Here is a 25188-nt window from a genome sequence, read left to right on the forward strand (position 1 = left end):
GGAGCAGAGCAACTTTTGCCAGCTATAATAGATGATTTGCATTAGCTGAGATTGATTATTTTGGAGGAACTAGAAGCAGCTCCCAGCACAAGTAGGATTGTCATACATTCATCAGTTGGCCAACCACACATTCTTTCATTGGAAAAAAAACCATGGGTCCAGATGCTGCCTAATGGAGATAAGAATTGCTGCAAAACATGGAACCCTTTAATGGCCAAGATCACCAGATGCATAAAATAATAGTTACCTTTTACAACAACTTTTATTTTACAAAAAATACAGAAAGTTTAATATCTTTACACATACTCCCTAGTAAACTATATGCTCTACACCGCGTGTTCCCCAAATATAAAGAACAGAATTAGGAAAGCTTGTGTATATATATATATATATATACACACACACACACACACACACACACACACACACACACACACACACACACAAAAATACAGGTGTTTCAGAGGACAGCTGAAAGAAGGTGGAGATGGAGTTCCTGAAAGAAGATTCAAGACAGTGGAACACCACAGTACTAAGCAACAACTCCCAGTGAATGACCAGTTCGCTTATAGACCTAACCTATCACATCACAGCCATAAATACAAGAGAAAGAAAGGAGATTGTTTACCAAGATGGAGTCTATACCACTGCTTAACTCCATCACCTTTCCATAGAAAGTTCCAAGAAATTCACTAGGTTTAAGAATTAAAGACAAGGACTGTAAGATACAAAAAAATCTAGTTCCCACATCAATTTCTGAGCAACTGCACGCTAGAATGGAAACTTGGTTGCTTGTGTATCTCCTGACCTAGCAGCAGCAAAAACAGTATTACAAAGACTAGTTCAATCTAACCACATTTTCCACTGGTACAAACGAAACAAAAATATATTTTTGGAAGATATTTGTTTGGAATAGTTATTCAATCACTGCTGTGGTATAATCCAGTCTATGTTCCACTGTTTGTATGGCCATGGTTAGATCTTTGGTAGACAAAACAGAGCTACTTCACAACACTTCCCTTGGCTTCTTTTCCATCTCAAGGTCTGCTTTCAATATTTCAGGAAACCAGTAATGAAGCAAAGATGCTGGAAATTTCCCTTCATCTTACATACTGGTCAGTTCAAATTATAAGAAAAATATTAGTACTAGTAAGTCCATTTCCATGTACAAGAAAAGGAATTATATACAATTCCTTTGATACCTTCCAATATAGGTGTTGTAAAATGTCAAAGAGCCAAAGTTCATCCATCCAGTCCATGTCTTTACACTGGGATAGGATGCTGTATACCTAAATATTTCCAGCCCCGTAAACCACAAGCTGACAGGCTACAAGCTGAGAGCAGGAATAATGAAGGAGCATTATCATCCCAAAGGAGAAAAGAATCAAAACAAACTCTGACGTTATGTATTCTTATAACTGCTTCTTTCCCCCTCTTCTTCCCCTTGCACAGCCCACAATGACAGATCAGCCTTCTATGGAGCATCTCTAGCATTAATCCAACATTCATGCTCACAGAAGGTTTCTTTTGTAGGCTCTGAGCCTCACCAATTTTTGGAGATGTAAGCACTCTCAATCAAAGGCATCTATAATCTACAAGGGTTGCTTTCCAAAGCATAGCCAATCAGCGGCTTCAGAGTGACTCTTGTCATGCATGTACAGAAAGAATTTTCTTCTAAGTTCCAAAACCCCACAAGATCAGTGACCAGGCTGGTGTTCGCACTACTAGGAATGGGAATATATTGCATGGCCTTGATGATGTCTGGATAGGCCTCAGATTACACTGTAGATCTCAGTAGGCCAGGCTACTTCTCAAAGTTTCAGGGCTTCCCAGGGCTTCCTTTTTGAAATTTGTATGACAGGGGAGGGAGTGCGTTTTAGAAGGTGGAGTGACTAAGTAATGGGGACACCACACACTCCTTGGATTAAGAAAGAAATCCTTTTCCTATGTATCACTAAACATTTTTGCACAGTAACACGTGACCCTGTTGGTGGGAAATGCCCTTTCATCTGCTCTACCACAAGCCAATATAACAAAGCAAAAGACTGAATGTGTCACTAGAGCTATATTTAAACATTTGGAGAAAAGGCAAGAAGAGGAACTGTGGGAAAGAAACCAGCAGTTGTTTATACTGACCAGAAGAAGCTCTCTATACATAGTAGTGCAAGCTGAATTATATTACACAAAAGAGGACAAGTGCACCAAGTGCTCACACTAGGCCAACAATGGCACGTTAGTCTTGAACAAGACAATTGCCAGTGTTGCACTTCTGCCTATCTGGCTCTCTCTCTCTATATATATTGTATATTTATAGATATGTATAGAGTTTACTGCATGCATTTATTTCAAAAGGAACTGTACATAGGCCCAAGGTGTCTCCCCTGTGCTTCTTGGGGCTTATTTCTTTCGGGCTAAGACAGCCACACCCACAATCACAGCTATGACAGCCACTGCTGCACCTCCTACGATGATCAGTGGCTTCATGTTCTCAAAGATGCTGCTTCCTGGGGATTCATCGGCATTGTTCTCTTTGTGCTCCGAGACACCCGCAGGACCCTCCGTTGCTGCTACACCAGAGCTAGGCTTCACATTGCTGTGGTTGTTCACTGCTGTGGCCTCATTTGCTGCTGCTGCTGGCATCTTTTTTGCTGGAGTAGTGGTAGCAGGGGCTGGCTGCTCCTTAGGAGGCATTTCTTTCTTATCTGTAGTTGTGGGCCCAGGGTTAGGCTTCTCAGGTTTTCCTGAGCTGGCAATCTTGGCATCGGGCTTGTTTCCACTTCGGGTGCTTCCTTTAGATTCCATTTTCCACACCGGTGCACTCCTTTCCTTGGGTCAAGCCAGAGAGTTATTAGGCTGTTTATACAGTTCCCTTCACTTGGCCTTCACAACTCAAAAGTCATTCATAAAAGTAACCACTATAAACTGCTTGACCTCTTCCAGCTGATGATATTTAGTCTCCCAGAAGGATGCTCCACTCAAACAATATTCCCCTTGGACATGTCACCCTAGAAAAATGAAAGAAACAGAAGGATCAGGACAACCATCTAGACTCCTTATTATGCACAGATGATAGACAGAATTTGTCCTTCTAATTATTTTGGCCTATGCTAACCAATATGGGTGATGAGTTTATTATTAATGAAAATATTTCTGTCTCATCTCTTCTAACACAGGATTTCTTTTTAACAAAAAGTTAATACAAACAAAATACCAAACTAGATAACAGGCAACGGGCATCTGGATATGAGTCATGACATCAGTATAAAAGGCAGCATATAACACATGGGTAGCATATAACAAGTAAATGTAACACACACATACACACATTTCCAAAGCTTCAGCAGACAATAGAGAAGACCTTTCTCAAGCGTGGCACAACTATCAAAAGGCCCCTCTTCCTGGTCCCCACCCCCAGTCAGGGTTTTTTTTTAGTCAATGGGCAACAAGGGAAGCTGCCTTGGACCTCATATTTTAGGGGCAATTGCATTCCCTCAAAGGGGAAAGAAGAGCATGTTCCTGCCACTGCTTTGAACCTGCCTCATCTGTTTTCTGACAGAAATAGTGGCTTGCATTCACCTTGCATAGGATGAGGTGCACAGCTTGCTTGGTCCTGGTGAGGAATGCCAGTGATGGGATGGCAGGGATTCTGGAACTCCATCCTGAACTTTTGCACAGGGCCCCAAAATCACTAAGGTTACCCCTGCCCCTAATTTCAGAAAGCTGAAGCACTAGGAGAAATCCTCTGATGACAATCTTGGCTGTTGGGCAGGTTCACATAGGGAAAGCAAAGCAACTGAAACAGGCCCTAGTTTTGAAGGAGGCAATGCACATTCGGAAGTGTCATATTTGGAATGGAAGTCACACAACCAACTGTACTGAGTCACCACCCAAGCTAATCTCAGAAATCAAAGGTGTATTCTTATCCTAAAGGTAGCTTCTGGAAATGATGGTACCAATGGAATGGATTGCAACTGTAAAGTCTACTTCCTGCTCCTGGCTACAGATCCCAGTCCTGCACAGCCTCTCTAAATAGGCTTGAGATGAAAAGTGATCTCCCCCCACCCCCACCCCCTGTACCTAGACCAGTGATCCCCAGTATAGGGCTCATAAGCACCAAGGTGCTGACCAGTGATTTGCTGGTGTCCACTTCCTTTTCCCCTATAGCTTCCATCTATTTTTCTGGAGCACAGCATACACCAGAAGAGCACAGCAGGCATCATCTTTGTATCTTTAGGAAGCATGCATTGAGACAGTTGCCTCCAGCATAGGACAATACTTGATTTGGAACCACCCACCATTTTGTGATGGGCCTCAGCCCCCATGGCATCAGTTTTGTGGCAGTTGGCCATCCCCCAACAACATACACTTTTAGTGGTGCTCATTATCAGTTCTCAAAAATCAAGACATGCTTTCAAGTTTGACAAGGCTGGGAACTCCTGCCCCAGAATCTCTTAAAATCTGATCATCTGGTAGCATGGCTGGAAGTGGCAAACTCAGCCTACCAGGCAAGGAGGAAGACAAAGGGAAGACAATTACCTGCAGAAAAGCTGGTAGCAGCCAAGCTAAGTAGGGAAAGGGTGGTGTGGTGGGAGGTGAATACCTCTACATTTCCTGGTCTGAGCTGTCTTGATGAAAATGATTTAAATATACGCTTAAATGGGAAGAAAAAAATCACAGTTGCAGCAAAGAACTATGCAGCCAAACAGAGCCCCCAGAATTACTGCAGCAAGAGAGGGAGAGAAGTTTAAAAGGAGACGTAACTTAATAGGAACTATCCAGCCAGTTCCTCCTTCCACAGAGCATCAGGGGATTCTGGTGGTTTAAGTGACATGGCTTTGAAATAAAGAATAAACAGGAAACTACCCTCCTCATTATCCCCTTGTGAGCCTTCAGTATTTTCAGAGCCCTGCAGTGAGCTTGCTTACCAGCAAAGTTAAATATAGGTTTTGCTTACCAGCAAAGTTAAATATATCATGCTAAAAAGCAAGAATCTCTTGATAAATCTTTTTTTGTGTCCTTTAATTCCAAGATGAACCAGCAACCTCTTTTGTAGGTTGTTTTTACTCTCCAAAATGGCAGTATAGACAGCAACATTTCTTTGAAACGAGATTCTATCTTCCTTGCAAAAAGATTTTGGATGACAAAACCTCTGCTACTCCTAGCTGCCTACCACAAAAAAAAGGCCAAATTGCAGTAAGACCTACGTTTTAGCCATCCTATAGGAAACATGACAACATTTCCGTAAATACGTCTCAGAGATTTACAGATCTCTGTCAATCTTTGAACAAAGACAGTAATTCTAGAATTATGCATATTTGTTCTGGCCCACCTATGATGGTTATGACAGTCAATTCCCACCCCCCTTCCCTTTATCTCAGACATGGAGTTGGGGCAACTGAGAAGAAGAAGAGTTTGGATTTATATCCCCCCCTTCTCTCCTGTAAGTAGACTCAAAGGGACTTACAAACTCCTTCCCCCCCCCCCCCAAACAAACACCCTGTGATGTAGGTGGGGCTGAGAGAGCTCAGAAGAACTGTGTCTAGCCGAAGGTCACCCAGCTGCCATGTGTTGGAGTGCACAAGATAATCTGACTCCCCAGATAAGCCTCCACAGCTCAAGTGGCAGAGCAGGGAATCAAACCCAGTTCTCCAGATTAGAGTGCACCTGCTCTTAACCACTACACCATGCTGGCTCTCTAGATTCAGAGGTACCTGATTCTACACAGGGCACTGCTATTCAAAAGTACAAACAACGCTATTTCTGCCCTGCATTCTGGGTGGTGGCATCTCTTGCTTTATCCTCCAGGCCTGTTCCACAGGGTTTGCCCACTGTGTAGAGTTGCCAATTCCAGGTTGGGAAATTCCTGGAGATTTTGGGGTGGACCTTGGGGTTTGTGGGGGAGGAGGCACCTAAAAAGAATATAATGCCATAGAGGCCACCCTCCCCACCAGCCATTTTGTCCAGTGGTACTGATCTCTGTAGTCTGGAGATCCATTGTAATTTAAGGAGATCTCCAAGCCCCCACCTGGAAGCTGGAAATCCATCCATCTTTCTTTCAAACACTCTTAGCAGGCTGCAGTTTTAAAAAGAGGGGGTGGGGGTGGAGTGCTGGCTGAACAATTTATTCGCATCCATTTTTCTACTCAAATTCCCTTCACTCAATCATTTTTCCAAAAGATGGAGATTTTAGATGCTTTTTGAAAGGATAAATCCATGATAGGTGAAAGGACATGCATTCTATGCAGAGAAGCAGCTGGGAAGGAAAGGTATGAGAATCTCCTCTCTTAGCTCCTTTGTATAAAAAAGGCTACAAGGAGAAGCAGCACTAATGTAACTGATAATCAGAAGGAGGAACAGACCTATTAATACGGCTGCTTTCTGAGAGAGGAATTGTCACTGGTCCTTAATACTGCCGTTTCTCAGAAATTCAGTGCAGTTAGAATTAGGGCATTTCCTATAAAAAATGCAGCCCTGACGTCACCTCATCCCTGTACTCAGAAGTTAATCCTTCCTGGTTTTGCAAATATATAGCCTGTTTTCTTCCCTGCTTGCACTGCTGAAAAAGATACCCATCCCAGACCAAATGGACAAGTCACTGCAGTTTTCTTTTAAAGGGTCATAACTATTAAGGGCCTATTCTATTCCCACAGCAACAGCAATCCTCCACCACCATTATCCTCTGTCTGAATGATGTCAGAGCAGGAAACCAAACTGGAATGATTGCATATCATTACCCCTGGCAGAACAAGGGCTTTCACAGCAACCAGAGTTTTCAGAGCAGAGAAGACTGCAGTCCCTGAGGGTTTCAAATCACTGCCATTCATACAAACTATTGTATATTTTGGAAGCCACAGACATATGGAATTTATGTCCCACTAGCTTGAAGCTTGTACAAAACCAGAACACACCCGGGTTCCAGTTAGCTTAATGGACTTCCGTTGTGTTACACAAAATCATAGGCCGTTTCCGCACGGAGGCGGAAACGGCTAGGTCGGCGCATTGCACACCGACACGACGACGCTGGGACCGTCCGCACGGACGGTCCTGGAAACAGCCGGGCAGCCGGCGCCATGGAGCGCCGGCGCCCAGCCAACCCCGCATGTCCCCAGGCCTCCGGCGCGTCGCCGAGGCCTGGGGACACGCCCCCTGGCCCTGCGCGCCTGCTCCAGCGGCGCAGGGCAGGGGGGCGTGTTCCCAGGCCTCGGCGACGCGCCCGAGGCCCAGGGACAAGGTAAGTGCCGGGTGGGGGAGGCGTCGTGAAGCTGTTGCCGTTCGCTCGGCAGCGGCTTCACAGCGGCATTTCCCCAACAAGAGCGCTTCCAAGCGCTCTGGGGAAACGCCGGCTTCGTGGTGGCCGGGCGGCGCGAGGGTCGCGCAGCTGCAATGCAGCTGCGCCCCCTGTGCGAATGGCGGCCTGGAGACGGCGTTTTTGCTGTCTCCAGGCCGCCATTAATTGCCCGTGCGGAAACGGCCATAGTTATTTACCTAGGTTTTGTTGCTTCTTCAGTGAATGGCAAAAAAAACCCCCTGTGGTTGTTTAGGACTTAACGATCCAGAGACTTAACTATGCGTAATTAGGTGTCTGCTTCTGTTGACCCTAAACAACCAGGTCTGATGGCAACAGATGGTTCCTGTCCTTGAGCACTGCAGTATTGCAAGGAAAACAATTTGAAGATTCTTGTGAAGGCTATTTGAGGATACTTGCGAACACAAGTGAATACTACGTACCTTCTGAGAGCATCGGAACAGACTTCATAGCACGCAAGTAAAAAGTGGTGGCTTTGTACAGCTTGAGTGGTCTGAAACAAATTGTTGAATAGAAGTGTTCACCCCTGCTGAGAGTAAAAGTGACTCTTTAAAGACTGTGTTTCTAATAGCGCTTTACAGTGCTTAACTGATAATTGTAACAGGTGATACTCCATGATATTTGGGTTGTTTGTGAGTTTGCATATCTGTACTACTTTGTTGAACTTTAGATCACATTATAATTAACAGCATAACCTCAACATTGGCCAATGGAGAGTGTTTTGTTTTTCTTTGTTAGATTATTTGGTTCACACCTCTCCATTTTTTCAGGTATATCTGTATTTCAGATACTTTGTGGTACTGTTGTATTGCTTATGGATTTGGACATGTAGTACACTTACAACAATTGCTGCAAGCCTTCTTCAGTGTATTTTCTATTGTGTTGTACTGTGTGCACCAGTCACCACTTAATTCACATGGTAGAGCATGGTAGAGCATGGTACAGTATTATCCCAGGGCCTTTGTTCAGATGGGATCTGAGTTACTTAGATCTCACAATTACCATGTTATGGTGCACTGGAACAGAAATCTTTTCTGATCGGGTTTCAGAGTCCATCTTCAGACATTTCCCCACATAGCATCATGACAGATCAGTAGGAAAATTAATGTTGGAACCTAAAAATCTTGCTCTCAAATCCTAGATCAGCCACAGTAGCACTGTAACAGCTTTGATCAGTTTCCATTGGCACGGTCTCGATCAGTTAACCATCTGAAAAATGGAGGTATGGACAACTACTCATTTTACAGGACAGATACTAGCCAGAGTTCCCAAACAGGTGTTTAAAGGTTCATGTATGTCCTACATATTTAACTTATTTAAAACAATTTTAGTTGCCTCTCTACTTTGTGGCACTCAAGGCAGCTAATAATGTAAACAAAACACATAAAAGACAATAGTTTTCATACTAGATGTGCTGCATTTAACAACATCGAACACTGCCATCCACACAAGAATTGTGTTTGGTGTGTAGAAGATGAGCTGCTTTAAGAGCTACTGCCAAGCCAGATGAATTGCTCTAGTAAATCATACTTCCTAGTTACCATTAAATAAAATAGAACACTCTGTATCTGAGTTCTGCAGATTCTATTTTCATAAATCAGTTTCTACCTCTCTTAGGAATTGAGCTATAAGAAAATACTACACTGTGCCTTAACAGCTGTTAAATTAGTCAGATGTAACTGTGCACTCAACATTAATGTCAGAAGAAATTTGGGCAGGTACATTATGTCAACCTAGCCAAAGAGAAAACCACCCATCCAAAGTCCTTTCATTAAGATGTCTTTTAAGGGCAAAGGAGCCATGTCCTTCTTTACTTCTGGTCATTCTATCAGACATGGTACCATGCTCCTTTAAAAACAGTTAATGCTGCACAACTCCTGGGTGTGCATAAAGTGTCATTGGTGATGCCTGTTAAATGGGCAGATCTCAGATTAATCTTAAAGCAGGAAGATCAGTAAAGACTAGACTCCCATTGACTATAGATCAGTGATTCTCAACCTTCCTAATGCCGTGACCCTTTAATACAGTTCCTCATGTTGTGGTGACCCCCAACCCTAACATTTATCCATTTTACAGATGGAGAACACTGATGCAGAGGGTCTTAGGCGACCCCTGTGAAAGGGTTGTTTGACCCCCAAAGGGGTCGTGACCCACAGGTTGCTAAGGATGGAGCAAGGCTTTTTATCTGCAGAAATTAGAAACATGTACAGACTAGCACTAAAAAAAATACAGAGGAAGATCCAACTTAAGCAGTGCAGATAGACCAGATTTTCAGTGTTTACAGCATTCAAGTTTTTTACCTTTACCTGAAGGTTCAACCTCTTGTCCTCAGAAAACATCCGAATATATATATATATAAGTTGCAAGTGAATAGATAATAATGATGTACCTTAGAGTACACTCCCATACATAGTCCCTTCCTTCTAAATCCAATGAAATCTACTGAGGACTGACTATAATTAGAGTTTACAGATCATTATAATAGATAATATTGGTTAATACCATTCAAGATCTGCAGGTCAGAACTAATATTCAAGGAGAAGACACCGATCTATGCTGGTGAATCTTCTCAGATCCTTCCTGCTGCAAAGAAAACTATCTGAATTCAGAACCAACTGCATTAAAATGTGGCATGATGGAGAGAAATAAGCAAAAAGAAAAAATATTTCAAGGAAACAAATGCAGTTGTTGTCTATATGATCACCATCTACAAGACACAAAATGGCTTCTTTCTCATCATTGCTAACATATGATACACAAAATAAACACACATTTTCTTCATCTTTAAGAGAGCCTCATGCATCTCCCAGAAAGATGCCGTACTATCTCCTTCTATACAACTCTAATGTTGGTCACATAAGCAGCAGGTAAGTACATTCACAAATGGAAGCATTCTTTGATCATTACTGCACATTCATGGGGAAAATACAGATACAAAAGAGCTTTGGGCCTGAGAAAACTACTGTCAGCCATGGAAATCAAACCTCTCACTCCTCTACTTATACCCAAACAAAAAGCAATCCAGTGGGAAGGAGAACTCTTGAAGGCTCCCTCACCTAAGATGTGCATTTGCCCTTTCTCAGTAATCCCCTTACCTCACATCAAGCTACAGGTAAGGCTACAGGTGCTGGGGTGTAGTCGTACCCACGAGGTCCCAGGGAAGAGACGACACGCGGAGATTTCATCTGGTGGAGAGAGCCAGCGAGCAGGAAGTGCGGGATCCCGTGATCCTGGCAACTCTGCCGTGCGCTCGCCCCTCACACCTTTTATTAGGGTTTCAATGGGGGCGTGTAAAAGGGGTCGGGCAGGCGGGAGAACGGGAGGTCGGGAGATCGGGAGGTCGGGAGATCATCATGTGATGCATGATCTCATCGGGCTGCTACGTGCGGGAGGAAGCATCCATGTCTGGGTCTAATCTTCACCTGAGGGCAGGAGCCTTTGTGTCCCTTTGTATGGGACACCTGGTGACCGCGAGTCAGGCAGTTCATGACCCGTGACTCATGGGGGGAGCGGGGGTTGGGGGAGCGTGTGCGCCCAGAAGGCCGTAGCCGGCACCGGCATTCCTGGCGCTCCTTCTACGGTTCTGCCGGGTTCGCGGGCTCACCCCTACACTGGGGCTCTAAGACAAGAAAGGAAATCACTATCTTATTTAAACCACCTTTTTATGTGCCTGCCTGAGGTGGTCTGGTACTTCTCCCAGAACATGAAGAACCCCCTCCATCAGTTTCAATTCTTCCCCAGGTATCAGCTGTAGCACTGGATCTAGTAGAGGAGATACTCTCCCAACAAAAACATGTACCACTTTACATCCATCCCAGCAGGAGAAGGCAAAGTCCAAACTTTATCAGGCTGCTTCTCCCTGTTGTGACAGAATTTATGATTTCAAGATCTTCCCATATTAGTCTAGTGCAATAATTTGAAGACCTCCCCTAAGATCACATGTTCAGGAAGGAGTTCAGGTAGTTGAGTGTGTTTGAATGAACCTGCTGGAGTTGCTCCTTAGATTAAAACTGTTTGAATTACTCCTTGTTCTTCTGTTCCAAGGGGTAGGGAACCTGCGGCTCGAGAGCCGCATGCGGCTCTTCTGCCCTTGCACTGTGGCTCCACGAGCCAAGCCGCCGACCCCATCCTTGCCCGCCCTGCAGGCAGCAGGGCGGGCGCACCAACTGCCCACGGTTGGCTGGGCCACGCCGCGGGTTTCCCCTCTTGCCTGCCCCGTTGGAGAGGGGCGGGCGCTTTCCCGGCAGCCAGCGAGGCCGAGCCGCCGGCCCCATCCTTGCCCGCCCTGCAGGCAGCAGGGCGGGCGCATCCATGCGCTTCTCAGAATGAGCTGAGTAAAAGGTAAAAAACCCTATATATATAGTGTTATCTTTATTTTAAATGTCAAAAATTATTTGCGGCTCCAAGTGTTTTCTTTTCCCATGGAAAAAGGGTCCAAATGGCTCTTTGAGTGTTAAAGGTTCCCTACCCCTGTTCTGTTCTCTATTTTGGAACTCAGAAACATCACACCTCCCCAACACTACAAATACTGGCAATGGGTCTTTTTGCATAAAAAAAGATAAAGGGCTCTTTAAAGATATTTGTGGACAAGTCACAAGTTCATCAGAGGAGCATTAGAATTCTGGTCCTAGTTCCTAGTCTGTTCCCCCCTCCGCCCCTCCCCTCTGCCCACTGGCCCTGGATGATACCTGAATGTGGCTCCTGCAACCAGACAGAACAGGAGAATAACACTGTGAGAGTAGGTCATATAGGCTCTTTGTTTCCCAGTGACTCAATAAATTTCTGTTGCAATAAAAATACCTATCTGCAATTATTGCACATGATCTATGAATGGGCAGCACATGTATTATCATACTGTAAATGGTTCCACTGAATAAACTGCACGTGACACATGAAGCAACCTTAAGAACCTCACAGACGCCATCAGGACTCTATGAAATATCTTTGCAACCCCCTCCTAGCTAGGTGACTGCTACTTACAAGGCACAGCAAACAGTGCTGACCTAATTTTTCCCAAAGATATTTATGCTTCCATCCCTCCCTCAATCTGCCACTTGTCATTTTCTTTTTTCTGAGTCTACAGGTCTCTTTTGCTTTTGAACTGCAACATGAACAAGAGTCAAATGCTTTTAGTTCATTTCAGAGACAATAGCCTTTTCCACATGCATCACCTACCCCAGATTTTTCACATGGTCAGTCTTTGAAACTCCAAATTGCATTCCACTAAGTGGTTCTGCACGCCTCCTTTTGCAATGTTGTTTTCTGTTTTCCTGTTCATTTCTGAATCAGTTTTATCCTTTCTGCACTGGTTTTCCAAAAAAGCTATGTTTTTCGGTGAGGGTTGTCACATCATTTGTGATACCATGCAATCACGCTGGATACTTCCCCCACTACCCCTATTTTTTGTGTGTGTTTTGCATATGTATTCTAGTGCTGATGCACACCACCATTAAATGGGAAAGACATGATTGAACCTGCACATTAGCAATAATGTGTTGCACTTACATAGGATTCATTCTGTTTGCTAGGATTGGTCACTGATGTGATGATTTTGTTTTTGAAAAGGTACCTCTATTGTTTCCCAAGATTCTCATATCTGAACTTCAAGATAAATGCCATTTAATTACACATTGGAAGACTTTGCATTTGGACTACATTAATTGAACCTTGATGGAGCCTCAGCATTTTTTATAGCAGCAATTAATCTAATGCTTCTCCATCAGATAAACTTTCAGATTGTTCTTTGGATTCACCTTTGCCACATGCAGATTAGGTGCACAAATTTGTATGCTCAACTATTCATGCAAAGACAAGATCAAGATGGGCTGCTCTGACTGACAGCCCATAGCTTGCCACTCACAGGCAGCAGAGATGTGGTAGTATGCTCTAGCACGCAGGTGTCAAACTCGTGGTCCTCCAGATGTTCATGAACTACAGTTCCCATCAGCCCTTGCCAGTATAGCCAATGCTCATGTTGGGAGGGACTGATGGGAATTGTAGTTCATGAACATCTGGAGGGCCTCGAGTTTGACACCCCTGCTCTCGCTCGTGTGCCAGTCTTAAATTGTTACTGGGTTTACCTCAGGAGTAGGGATTGATGCTTCCATGATGGTGTGATGAACAATGACTATACAATTTCTGTATTACATGCCAAATCTTCATCAAAATCATAGAAGCCTTGCAAAGGCACCTGCAGCAGCAAAAGACAACCATGCAGGAACCAGCTATAATGGACAAGCCTTTAACAAGTACCTTTTGATACCTGGAAAATGCAAAGACATACAGGGAGGTCCAGGAGCAGTTTGGCATTGGACTGTCTAGTGTGGTGAAAATAATAATGGAGATGTACTTCTTGACAGAGAATGAACTGTCCACCAGGAGTTAATCTCAACCAAGGGAATCATCCTTGCCAGAACCAGGTTTGTCCATGGATAAACTATTATAATATGGCTTCTGTAAAGGATAGATGTTGGTTCATTTTTGCAACAATGTAAATTATGGACAATTAACCATCTCTGTGGAGTTAGCACTGAGGTTGTGGAGTCCCTACTTAGGCTACAAGTGATGCTATGACTCTTGGCAACTGTTGTGGAGAACCCACCACCCTCCAGCGCAACTGTGGTGGGAAACCAGGAAGTGGAAGCAACCACAAGTGATGCACCACCACACCACCTATCCTTGCAACCCATGAAGGAGTGATGGAGGACATAAGAGTCCTTGGAGAGGTGGTGTCTCAGCACACCTAAATACTTGTACTGACAGATTCACTTATGCTGTCCTCATTGCCCAATTAGATAATAATTATCATTTCATCTCATTCCAGATACACAGTGCAATCATTTGAATGCTGACTCCAGAAAGTGGAATGGAATATCGGGAAGATAAAGGACCATTTAAGGACATAATAGATGCTCATATTCTACAGTAGAGGATTCTATGACATAAAATGGGGCGGGCAGAAGAGAGGGAATTACTTATTCAAAACATTATGCTCTTATTAAGAGGCATTGTGTTTTTTTTAATTTTCATTGTTAAAGTTTATTTTAAAATTAGTAATACCTCTTGATTTACATCAGTAATTGTAAAAAGGCATGACACACACAGAAAATTAGAAAAGACCACTAGAACATAGAACATGATCAACTGCATTTTGAGAGTTCAACAAAACAGCAGCAATTGTGCACCCTGATGTGGAAACACACTACAGGTCTAGCCAAGCACTTTGCATTCCTCATATGATTGCTTTTTGGGCACAGGCGCAAGACATCAGGTATCACTGACATGGTCAGCAGCAGATGAAGTTCCTTCTGAGTCCTTTGGGGCATTTACTGTCTCCTGGCAATGTTTCTGGTCTGTGATGTTTCCACTGTTTGCCTGAACTGTAGTATCTCACCCATGGATTAAAGTGCATTTACAGGTCATGTTTCTGTCTATAAACCAAAAGGCACCCACAGGAAAGAGGGGGACAAAGATGCAAATACACTCTTGGAATATAGTTAAAAAATAAATTTCATAATTTGAAACTTGTGTAATTATACCAAAGAAATTACATCAAACAATTTCAGACAAATCAACATCTCATTCCTCACAAGTATACCCTTTCCCACTGAAATATCTAAGTGCAGCGGAAGAAACAGTAGCATGCTTCTGCAGTGGAAAATAGTCCCAAATGTCTATAAGCATTAAAGAATCATTTTTAAGTGCAGCCTTAGTCAAAATCATCATTCTGAGCACTATTAAACATGGTAGTTTGATGAAAGAGCATTTATATTACCTCAAATGACTATTGGCAAAACGTGCCTTTTTCAAACACAGACATTCCTTTCCGTTGAAAAAATGAAGCAGGAGCTGGCTTTTCAAATGCAGCAAAAAAGAAAGTAAGAGCTCTATGGTCTGGGGGAGCGGAATGGGAAGAATGAAATGTAACTTTCTGTGCCTCTCCTTGAACTAATCCTCAATCACCTAAGGAAGAGGGTTTTTAAATCTTTCTTTCGAATGGGGGAAAGGCACTAGGACCCCTGTGCAGCATTCTACTGCAAACAAGGTCCAGGAAGAACTGGCGGATAAATTTACAATTATAGTTAGATCTTTCAGTGGAAAAGAGTATGGAAAAAATCTCATTACTCACAGAAGTACGATTAAAAGTTTCATTACTCAAATGTAGTACAATAAAATAATCTCATTACTCATGAGTACCAAATCTTGTGTGTAATGAGATTTTACCAATTACAGTTCACTGAGCAAAGTGTACCATCTGAATGTAATACTTGCGAGTAAAGAGATTTATTACTCGTTAGTAATGAGATTATGTTTATTGTACTACTCGGGAGAAATGAGATCATCTTTTATTGTACTACTGATGAGTAATGAGATTTGAATTTGTCTAAAATTATTTGATGTAATTTCATTGGTATAATCATGCAAGTTTCAAATTATAAAATGTATTTTATTTACATATACTCCAAGAGTATATTTGCATCTTTCCCCCGTTTCTGTGGATGCCTTTTGATTTTTTGATATTTAGACATTATCGGCGTTCTCATAAAGGCCTTCTTTTCTTGTCTGTCTCCTCCAACATGATGTTATTCCAGTGGCGTAGCTATGGCAAATGGAGCCCAGGGCAGACTCCAAATTTTCTGCCCCCATGCCATGCCCTCGCATGCCACACACCCCATGCCCCTGCACCCCACTTACTGGATAGACGGAAGCAAGCACCGAGGTCCAACCACACCCTTCTTCCTTCCTGGAAGTGTGGGAGGCCTGGGCGCAACATGCGCACGCACAGACCTTGTCCCAGGTGGCGCACACAGCGCGTCAAGACCCAGCCACACCCCTCCTCCTTCCCGTGGCTGGGCTGCACCTGCTCAGGCTCCACCAATGGCCCAGCCCGCCCCCTCTAGCTCCAACTGAGCAAGAGGGAGCTGGCCAGGCCATCGGCTGGAGCCTGTGCAGGCTCGTGAAGATGTAACCCAGGCTCCAGCACATGGGAAGGAGGAGGGGTGTGGCTCCCTCTCAGCCAGCTGGTGGGGTGGAGTATGGTGGGTCACAAGTGTTTGGGGGGTGATTTTACGCCCCCACATGACTTACCGGGGCATTTGTCCCCGGATGTCCCCATTGTAGCTACGCCACTGGGTCATTCTTGCACTTCTCTTCTGCAATTGTCTCCTCACAGTGCTGTCTGTCCTCTTCAAAGATTTTGTGATGTTATTTGTTGGCACAGTCTTCATTTCTGGCACACTGGCATATCATGTGCTGGGCCACATCAATCAAAACTGAAACTTGTATTTTCCAGTTTGTGGTGTTGGCCATAAGTCACTTCAGAGACAGCTCACTAACCTCATGTTTACCCTCTTGTTCTGTGCGAACATGAAAGAAAATAGTGTTTGTGATATCTTTCATGGACTAAGAACATTGAAGCCAGAAAAACAATACATATACAAGAAGGGAAAGTAGAACACATCCCTTGCATCAAATACCCACTGTACGAATGAGGTAAGTAGCCAGAACACCCACCCCCAGAGCAGCTGGGAAGGACCGCCATCTCCAAAATCGAGAGGACATAGGAAAGTGCTGACACGTACACATAATGGAAGGTGGTGCATATTGTTGAAGATGCTGACTACTAGCTGTATAGTGGTTCTCACAAAGAATATGCTTCCAGGGAAAAAGGATTTACCACCCTGTTCCGCATTTTCTGGTAATATGTGGCCTCAATTCGATTCTCCCATACAAACTTGCTCTCCAGAGGATGGGCCACCTCCTGTTGTGCAGAACAAGCCATCAAGTGAGAGGCAGTGAGATGGGGTGAGTGAGTCTACTTGTCACAAAACACTGAAATTGAGAGTAAATGTTCATCACGGGTCATGCTTCTCATATTCCTTTGAACACATAACCTTTGAATCCATGATGCTGTTAATAGAAAACTTTCTAAAGGAATGGACTGTAGAAGCATATGCCATGTTTTTGAGGCCAAAAAGATCACACAGTAGGGAAAAGGAAAGGGGTGGCATGTGTCCCCCCCCCCCCGAAACAAACTCAGACACCCAGATCCTATGCATGCCCCAAAGCAGCAAAATTCAAAGCACCAAGGGAAACAAATAAAATCCCAACCTTCCTCTCTCCCTAAAGCAGGGGTCAGCAACCTTTAACACCCAAAGAGTCATTTAAACCCGTTTTCCACAGAAAACACTTGGAGCCGCAAATACTTTTTGACTTCTAAAATGAAGATAACACTGTATATATCCTCATGCAGGGCGCAGTTCCCTTCTTTGGGGTGCATTTTTACCCATCAAAGGAAAAGGGGGGAGGGGTAAAAAGCCTGTTGTTTTTGTACATGATTCAAATGACCAGCAATAGAATCCCCGTTTCACACATTTCTTATTTTGAAAGACACTGATTATGCCCCCCCCCCAAGAACCCCCTCAAATTCCACTTGGATGGTGGATCAAAATTGATGCCTTTAATGGGGTTGTCAACTTCCGGGGGGGCTGAACTTCTCCCCCCCTCCCCCGAGAAAATGTCTGCCACGGAGGGCGGACTCGACAGCCATATTCCTCACTGAGCATGGCCCCCGCCCTGGTCCCAAAAGCCACAGCTTCTGAGAATCTACCCCCAAATGTCCTGGGATTTGCCCGCCGGAGTTGGCAACCCGTGACAACCATGGCTGAGGATGATCCTCCCTTCCACAGTCTACAAGTTTACTCTCCACTGGCATACTCTGAAGTAAACCTTCCACGTGCAAGGCTTTCCCCATATGCTTTTGCCCTCCTTGGCAATGCAGAAGCAAACAATTCCCACCCACCCCCGCCTCCCCATCAAACAGCCCCAACGAGTGCAACCTTGCAGGGCTGCAGGTAATCTCCTTTAAAACCTGGCATCGTCTTTCTCATCTGGACTCAGCCAGGCTGCCATCTGCCAGAAAAACCCCTGGAGCTCAGTGGGGCTGCTGGGGGGGGGGTCTGCAACTCAAGGTGGCGCTGCTGGGGTCCCCCCATCTGGTCCTACCCCCCAAGAAGGACCTGGGAGAGGGGGAAATGAGGCCACCCCAAAGGCAGGCAGCTCGACTCCCCTGACCCCCCCATTCAAGGGTGGACCTGAGGAGTTAGGATTGTGCTGAAAATCTGCACTCCTGCAACTCCCTCCCGTTTCCCACCCTTCGCCGCTCAACTGTTCAAGAGGATCCACTGGTGGTGCTCTGCTCCCGCCCCGCGCCATGATCACCGGCATCAGCCAACCAGGCAGCTGGGACAGGGAAGCCGGAAGTGGCTTGGGATAGATATCTCGGGCTGTGCCCCTCTAGGAATGGGGACTCTTTCCCATTAACCCTTAGGGCGACTCTCCGAAGGAGGCTGAGAGGACTCAAGCCACGTGGAGCTGCAGTACCAGGACAAAAGAGCCGCATGCGGCTCCGGAACCACGGGTTGCAGACCCCTGTCCTAAAACAACAAACTTCCTGTGACTCAAGAGTAATTATGGCCTCACCAAGGTCCAGAAGCCAGATTGTGAACCCACCTGTCACCAGAATGCCCCCATTATTTATTTGGGATGGACGCAGTAGATGGTCAGTGAATATAGGAGCAGTTCATCACTAATTCAATTAGCAAACTATTTAAAAATTGTCCCTTACCTGCTTCCATGGATGTGGAACACCAAATTCACTCTTGGTTGAATGACCCACTGGAGTTTCAAACTTCTGGCAACCCATTTCAGTCTAATGCTCATATCCTCTCTCAGGATGTGGTGCTGTTCCTTGTAAATGGGCACATGGCTAGTGCATTACCTAATTGTTTACTGTGGGCTGCTATCCACTTGTGTTCATGCCAAAGTGCCTTTGTTTTGGTATGGCACTCCACCACAGAGCACCTGTACCCACATGCAGCCATGTGCTGTGCAATGAGTTCAAAAGTGTCAATATTTCTGTGTGTACTACACAAAGTCTCTTGCATCACTCAGCCCAGAGTGATGAAAGATGTAAAGGCTCCTTTTCATGCAAGGAAACTTAACAATCACTGATGGAGTTGCTGTTGCTGCCATCATCGAAAGAAAGCTGTCACTACAGCAAACTAGAGAATGCTAAGCAGAAAATGGCACCTTGTGTCGATATGAGATGTGACAAACCCCTGTGTTTGAAGTTGTCACTCACAGAAACACATTCCCATTGGTGGACACCATTGTGATTAACCCCTAAGTGCCCACAAGGCGGTTCTGGGAAGGTTGTTTGTTTTGTGCACATGTGTCTCATCTGCCATTATGCATTTGGAAAAGTTTGTGTTCAAAATGGATGCCCCAAACCAAAGTACAATATACCATTAGGCACATCTGCATCTCCCCAAAAACAACTAGAGGCCCAGTGTGCTGGTCTACTTTGCTTTGTACTCAAACACCATTGAATTATTGCACACTTGACAACACACTCCAATTAATTCATTAATTTTCACTCAGAGGGCGGAAAAGTTGCTAGATGAAAGAACGGGATTCCTTGTAAATTGAAAACCAGCCCATCAAAGGTGTGGGTTAGTTGAACCTTCTTCCTGATATGTTTGTTTTCCATTTCCAGTTAAATTTTTCATTTTTATTTAATGGAGAAAGATTTAAACATGCACTCCCACCACTATTTGCAACTTGCAGTGGTACAACCCAGGAAAAACTCTATCACTTAATCCTACAGATTTATACAGACTGGCCCTTTGATCTATCTTGTGGGCTATACACTGTTAGGGTGTTTCAAATCATTTGCAGAGTCTACAGAAAGAGGGATTACTTCTTGAAAGAATTAGGATGTTATATATCCTTCACTGGAAACTGATAGGATGAGGGCTAGTTTTTCAGAACTGTGAAGAATTATTTGGGGATAACCTAGCCTTAAAATTCCTGCAACTTTTGGAAGTCAACACAAAATTTATACAAGTCTATGTAGGTGTAATTTTGAATTTTACAGTTGTTTGAGAAAACAAAAATTTCGGGAGAAGGAAGTGAACTTGCCCAAAAGGCAGAATATAAGAATGTCCAGACAGAAAGAATCGTTTGCTGTATGATTCTAGTGCCATCTCAGAGACTTATGCCCAAGAGGGAGAAGGCTTCTGTGCTGAATGATTGTGCAAGAAGAAGACACAGGGCAAATGGAATTGTCTGCCCATGACGACATATCACCTGATGTGCTGCTTTGTCCTTCCAGATCTGTTAATGTCTCAAGATAAATCCACACGTAAGTGGGTCATCTCACTTTCTATCTCAGAAATTGGACTGTTAATACTTAACACCATCCAAAAGTTGTTCAGGCAAGCATGATCCATTCCCAGGTTTACTATGGACAAACTTTTTTATTAACAATGCAATAATATACAGCGGACATGAAAGGTGATTGATCTGAAACTAGTAAAGCTGTCTTTGTTAGAGGCACAAAATCATAGTTCTAGCAGCTGCACTTTGTTTATACATGCCAGGGCCTATGCCATCCCTTCTTCTTGCCTCCTACTGTCTGTCAAATATAGAGAATCACAAATCCGTAAGAACAAAAACTCTCCAATCCCCTGCGACAGTGATGAACAATGGTTCCAATGAGAGTGAGAGCTGTTTAGCTTATCAGCATTCCTAATAACTGGTGACTTCTGTTTCCCTCTAATTGAATTCAGAACTACACAATGCCCAGTATGTGTCACCAGCAATTCCCCCATTTTGCTCTGCAGTGGTAGACAAAAGATTGGACAGGAGATCTTGCAAGGTCTTGAATTCTACAGGCTGCAGATTACCGGCACTGGCCCAAAGCTGATATGTCGCATTTGAAATTTTAGAAGGCACTGCAGCTAGAGATCCCGACTCAGCTTGAGACAGCAAGCTTTAGCAGAGAGCAGTACAACCTCCTCTGGGCTGAGCACAGAAAACCCAGGCCTACCAGAAATCTTCTGAACCAGGAGCTTTCTTCCTGCCAGTGCCCTGATAATGCCAAGAAGCAATTTTGTGGGAAGCATATAAGTATCATTGACTCATCATTAACACATCACTGTCCATGTTGGATTATTTATAGCAAAGTTACTGGGGGAGGAGGACAATGAGCAAATGCCTGCAAAATCTTTCTCCCTCCTGCTGCAGTGAACTCTCTTTCAGAGGCTCAGGCAAAGAGAATGAATGCCACCAAGGTTTCTGGATTGGCTTGCCAAACTAGGACAATGGCAGAAGATCAGAAGAGTGTGTGGGGGTGGGTGGGGACTGCCACAGAATGCCAGGTTTCTAGGAGGCTCTTAAAAGTTCCTTGTACATTTTTATAAGACAAGAATATAAGCAGCTTTTGGAGTACCATCTGGCATCCATAGATGGAAGTTCATAGAATTTAAGACCTGGAAAAACAAATGTTCAGTGTGGCTAATAATAATAAAAGGCACCAAAGAAAGCAGCTGTTTTTTTAGTCCTGGTATGTTTCAGATATCGACTTCAACAACACTATTCACGTCAGCACAGAAAGAGCAGCTGCTCCCAATTTTCAGGGCCTATGTGAATGAAGATCATGATGCAAACCAAGATGGAGTCCTCACTGCTATGTATCTAATATAAACCTTGATACATCCACAGGCATATGAATATAAACTTGCCTAATCAAAATGCAGAATGAATAGACAAACCCAGAGGGTTATGTAATATTAAAATAAATGGAAGACCTGAACCATATTAAGAGTGTTGCATGGATTTCAAAGGGGCTTTGATTTTACATCACCGAATCCAGATTGTGTGCTGGGTGGTACTTTGAATCTGTAATGCAGCTGGTTTTTAAAAATGCCACGGAATGGAAGTGTTCTGGAAGCAAAAAGGGGTCTTCACTGCATCATGTGGATCAGTAATACATGTTCTGAAATTAGTCACAGTCCCTCAGAATAAAAGACCTTTGGAAATCCTAATCTGGGAAAGGAGATTTTCAGAAATCCTTTAATACTTACGTATCCTGGCCTCTTTTGACATAGTTCTGATAAACAAAATTGTAGCACGCTCAACACTCTTGAAAAGTCAACCCTTTTCTAAAATGGGGTCTGAAATGGGAACCAAACTCCCTCATCAAAAAAAAAAAATCTTTCCCCATTTATATATTCTGGATGGTTGGGAAATTGAGCAGTGAACTCTTTAAAGAAAAACTGACTCAACAGGTATTTATTATTACAATGGGAAGTAGGTATACAAAGAAAACAGCCTTACTTAAGGGACAGCAGAAATACCCTACATTCAGCATCGTAATCTAGTTCCACATGAACTCTACAGATCACTAGTCTTTAGGACTATCAATGCAACAGCGCCCACCAGCAGCCAAGGGCAACAACCACTTTGCCACTCTGTGCTTCCCACTTCCTATTGTATAACCTCTGCTTCCATTCTGAAGAAAGTTAAATTATAGTAAGCATCATTAATCTACTGTTTTTGTTACACACAACATTAGCACAAAGTGGGAGGAAGATTATAATTTCAAATATTATAATTTCAAAGGAATTTTTGACAGGATACAATGAATTGAACTGATCAGAGAACCAGCATTTGGCTTGGCATCTTGTTTACAGCATCAATAGCTAATTAAACAGAACAACAAAACAATTGCTGGGGAAAAACAGAATAACATTAACAAGATCATTCAGGCCTGAAAAATTTGCCACTGCAGTTTGAAAGGAAGAGATTGCAAAAAGGTGCTGATTATCCTCTTGGGTGGACTTGAGTTTCTAAAAGTGATTTAAATAATGCCCATGACTTCTTGATGTCACTGGTGTCACTTTTAACATGTAAGTTCTAAACAGCTGTGATGATAGACTGTACCAGCCTGTTCCAGTTCTGATCCTTTTCTTAGGGATGGATGGTAAATTCCCTTCAATCTTGCCTCAAATTCATCCCCAACCTTCACAGTAAGCCTCCAGGTATAAACCACACGGGCTACACAATGGCCAAAGGAAAATGCGTGAGACATTCTGCCACATCATGCTCGGGTTAGTAGGGATTTTAGTCTTCCATTTCTGGGGATGCTCACGCCCACCATCTGACCTTCAAGGAATAAGGCCTGGCACAGGAATGGGGGTGGGCAAAGCAGAGCATCCCAACCCAGTCTTGTTCGCCCTTCGCCCAGGAAACGTCCCTGGCCAGCCTGAGGCCCCAAATGCAGCCACCACCGGGGCTCCTGCCGGATTGTTCTTGCCCGGGCAGCCCCGTGACCTCGCTGAATTCGAGATGCGCACACGACACCTCTCGCAAGCCCAGCCGCAGCTCGACCTCTGCTCACCTGCGCGTCGCAAACTCCATCATCATCACCATCACCATCATCGCTCCCCACCGCAGACGGCGGAGTTTATCCCGTAGAGACAGCCGAGAAGGAAAATCATCCCCTACCTTGATTCTCACCGACCGTGTCCTGAAGTCACACCTGGGAAACTGGAGGTTCCGCAGAGAGGAGAAACGGAGGAAGAGCACAGGAAAGGGAGGGGGAGGGGAAAAATCGCCCTGGGAGTTTCCCACAATGCCTTATTGCAGACCCGCATGAAACGAAGGAGCAGAAGGGAGGCAGGGAAGAGGGCGGCGCCAGAGCGGCCGGGGATCGTGGGCGGAGCGAAAGGAGCTGGGCGATGGGCGCACGGGAACATCCCTCTAGTTGGGAATGGCCACGCCACGTGAACGGCGGCGAGTGCAGGAGTGATCCAGACCACACCGGGAATGAGAGCTCGTGCGAAAGAAGGTGGAGGAGGAGGTCATTGGGAGAAAGCGACATGAGGCGGAGAGGAACCAGAGAGGGGCTGCAAGATGGGCGAAGCGAGCGAGGCACTCTGCCTGCTGCGCACAAAACTGAAAGGCGCAGGGAAAGGATATCTTGTCCAAAAGAAATGTGGCATTGTTATTTGCGTATTTTCGTTTTTTAAAACCAAACCCAGGACTATGAAAGTAAAGGAGGAACGATGTTATATTCTTGTCTCCGGCGCAAAATTAGGTAGATTTGGCGATGTCTTGCCGGGCCACACTTCTCCTTCAAAACTCTGAGGCACAGAAGATCGAGGATAAGAAACAACCAGGAGAAAAAGGGCCGAGGTGGGAGCTGTAGTGCCCAGTTGGTCTTAGTCATGTCTTCTGCTAATAGGTAGGGAAGATGCGTAGAAGTTGGACTCTGACGCCATGGAGAGTCAGCCCCAGTGGCATGGTCAAGGTGGCAAGGAGGAGACTTGTAAGAAGCTATTCTCATGGGATAACAATAGAATGGCTTTTTGTATCTATCTATTATGCAGCTGTATAAATATATCACTATATCTGGCAGTTGAATGCAACAGTTCATCTTAGTGATGAGGTGGGTTCTGACTCATGAAAGGCCCTGCCATGCTAAATGTGTGAGTCTTTAAGGCACTGCAGGACTCTCACATTTTCCCCAGAATGGCTTTCTGCTTCCTTCTAGAAAAGAACAATAAAACAACTCTCACAAATGTATTCAATCAGGAAACTAGCATATATACACTTAGGAAGCATGCATGGGCCTTTGCAATTGGCCATGAGGGGATGTTTTCACCAGCATGTATATTTTTTACCATATGAACGACTATAATCAGAAGAATGTAAAATGAGCCATGGGAGTAAGTCAGCATAGTTTCAGTTTGAGGCCAGATACTAGATGTGTGTGTCTATAATATGGGAGGCCCAGGTTTGGATCCCCCTAATTTACCTTGCAAAGTTGTTGATGTGAGGATAGAAAGGAAGAGGTGAACATGACATAATCTGCTTTGAATCCCCATTGGAAAGGAAAGCCAATATTCAAATTAAAACATCCTATTTCCCTATTATAGCCTGATTGCAATTGTAGAAATTAGGCTATGTACGTGTGTGTGATTTTGCCATCAAGTCACAAGTGGCTAATGGCAAACCAATATATCACCAAGCTGAAT

At 44.2% G+C, this 25188-nt stretch overlaps 1 protein-coding gene across 2 annotated transcripts; it reads right to left on the bottom strand.

Moving 5' to 3' along the window:
* Positions 1-682: 682 nt before the first annotated feature.
* On the bottom strand, positions 683-23839 carry CEND1 (cell cycle exit and neuronal differentiation 1). 2 transcript variants are annotated; one of them, XM_048484230.1, is made up of 2 exons: positions 23657-23839; positions 683-3005 (listed from the first exon to the last, which is right to left on the bottom strand). In XM_048484230.1, the coding sequence occupies exon 2, from the start codon at positions 2800-2802 to the stop codon at positions 2398-2400; it is 405 nt and encodes a 134-aa protein (XP_048340187.1). In that variant the 5' UTR covers positions 2803-3005; positions 23657-23839; the 3' UTR covers positions 683-2397. The 2 variants fall into 2 exon arrangements, with proteins under 2 accessions (XP_048340187.1, XP_048340188.1); XM_048484231.1 differs by having other exon boundaries at positions 23550-23673.
* Positions 23840-25188: the final 1349 nt, after the last annotated feature.

The sequence above is a fragment of the Sphaerodactylus townsendi genome, linkage group LG02 (assembly GCF_021028975.2).
Source record: "Sphaerodactylus townsendi isolate TG3544 linkage group LG02, MPM_Stown_v2.3, whole genome shotgun sequence".
Lineage (NCBI taxonomy): Eukaryota > Metazoa > Chordata > Lepidosauria > Squamata > Sphaerodactylidae > Sphaerodactylus > Sphaerodactylus townsendi.

Bases quoted from the DNA above. Each gene is read 5' to 3' on its own strand.
- CEND1 (XM_048484230.1), bottom strand. From the start codon at position 2,802: ATGGAATCTAAAGGAAGCACCCGAAGTGGAAACAAGCCCGATGCCAAG.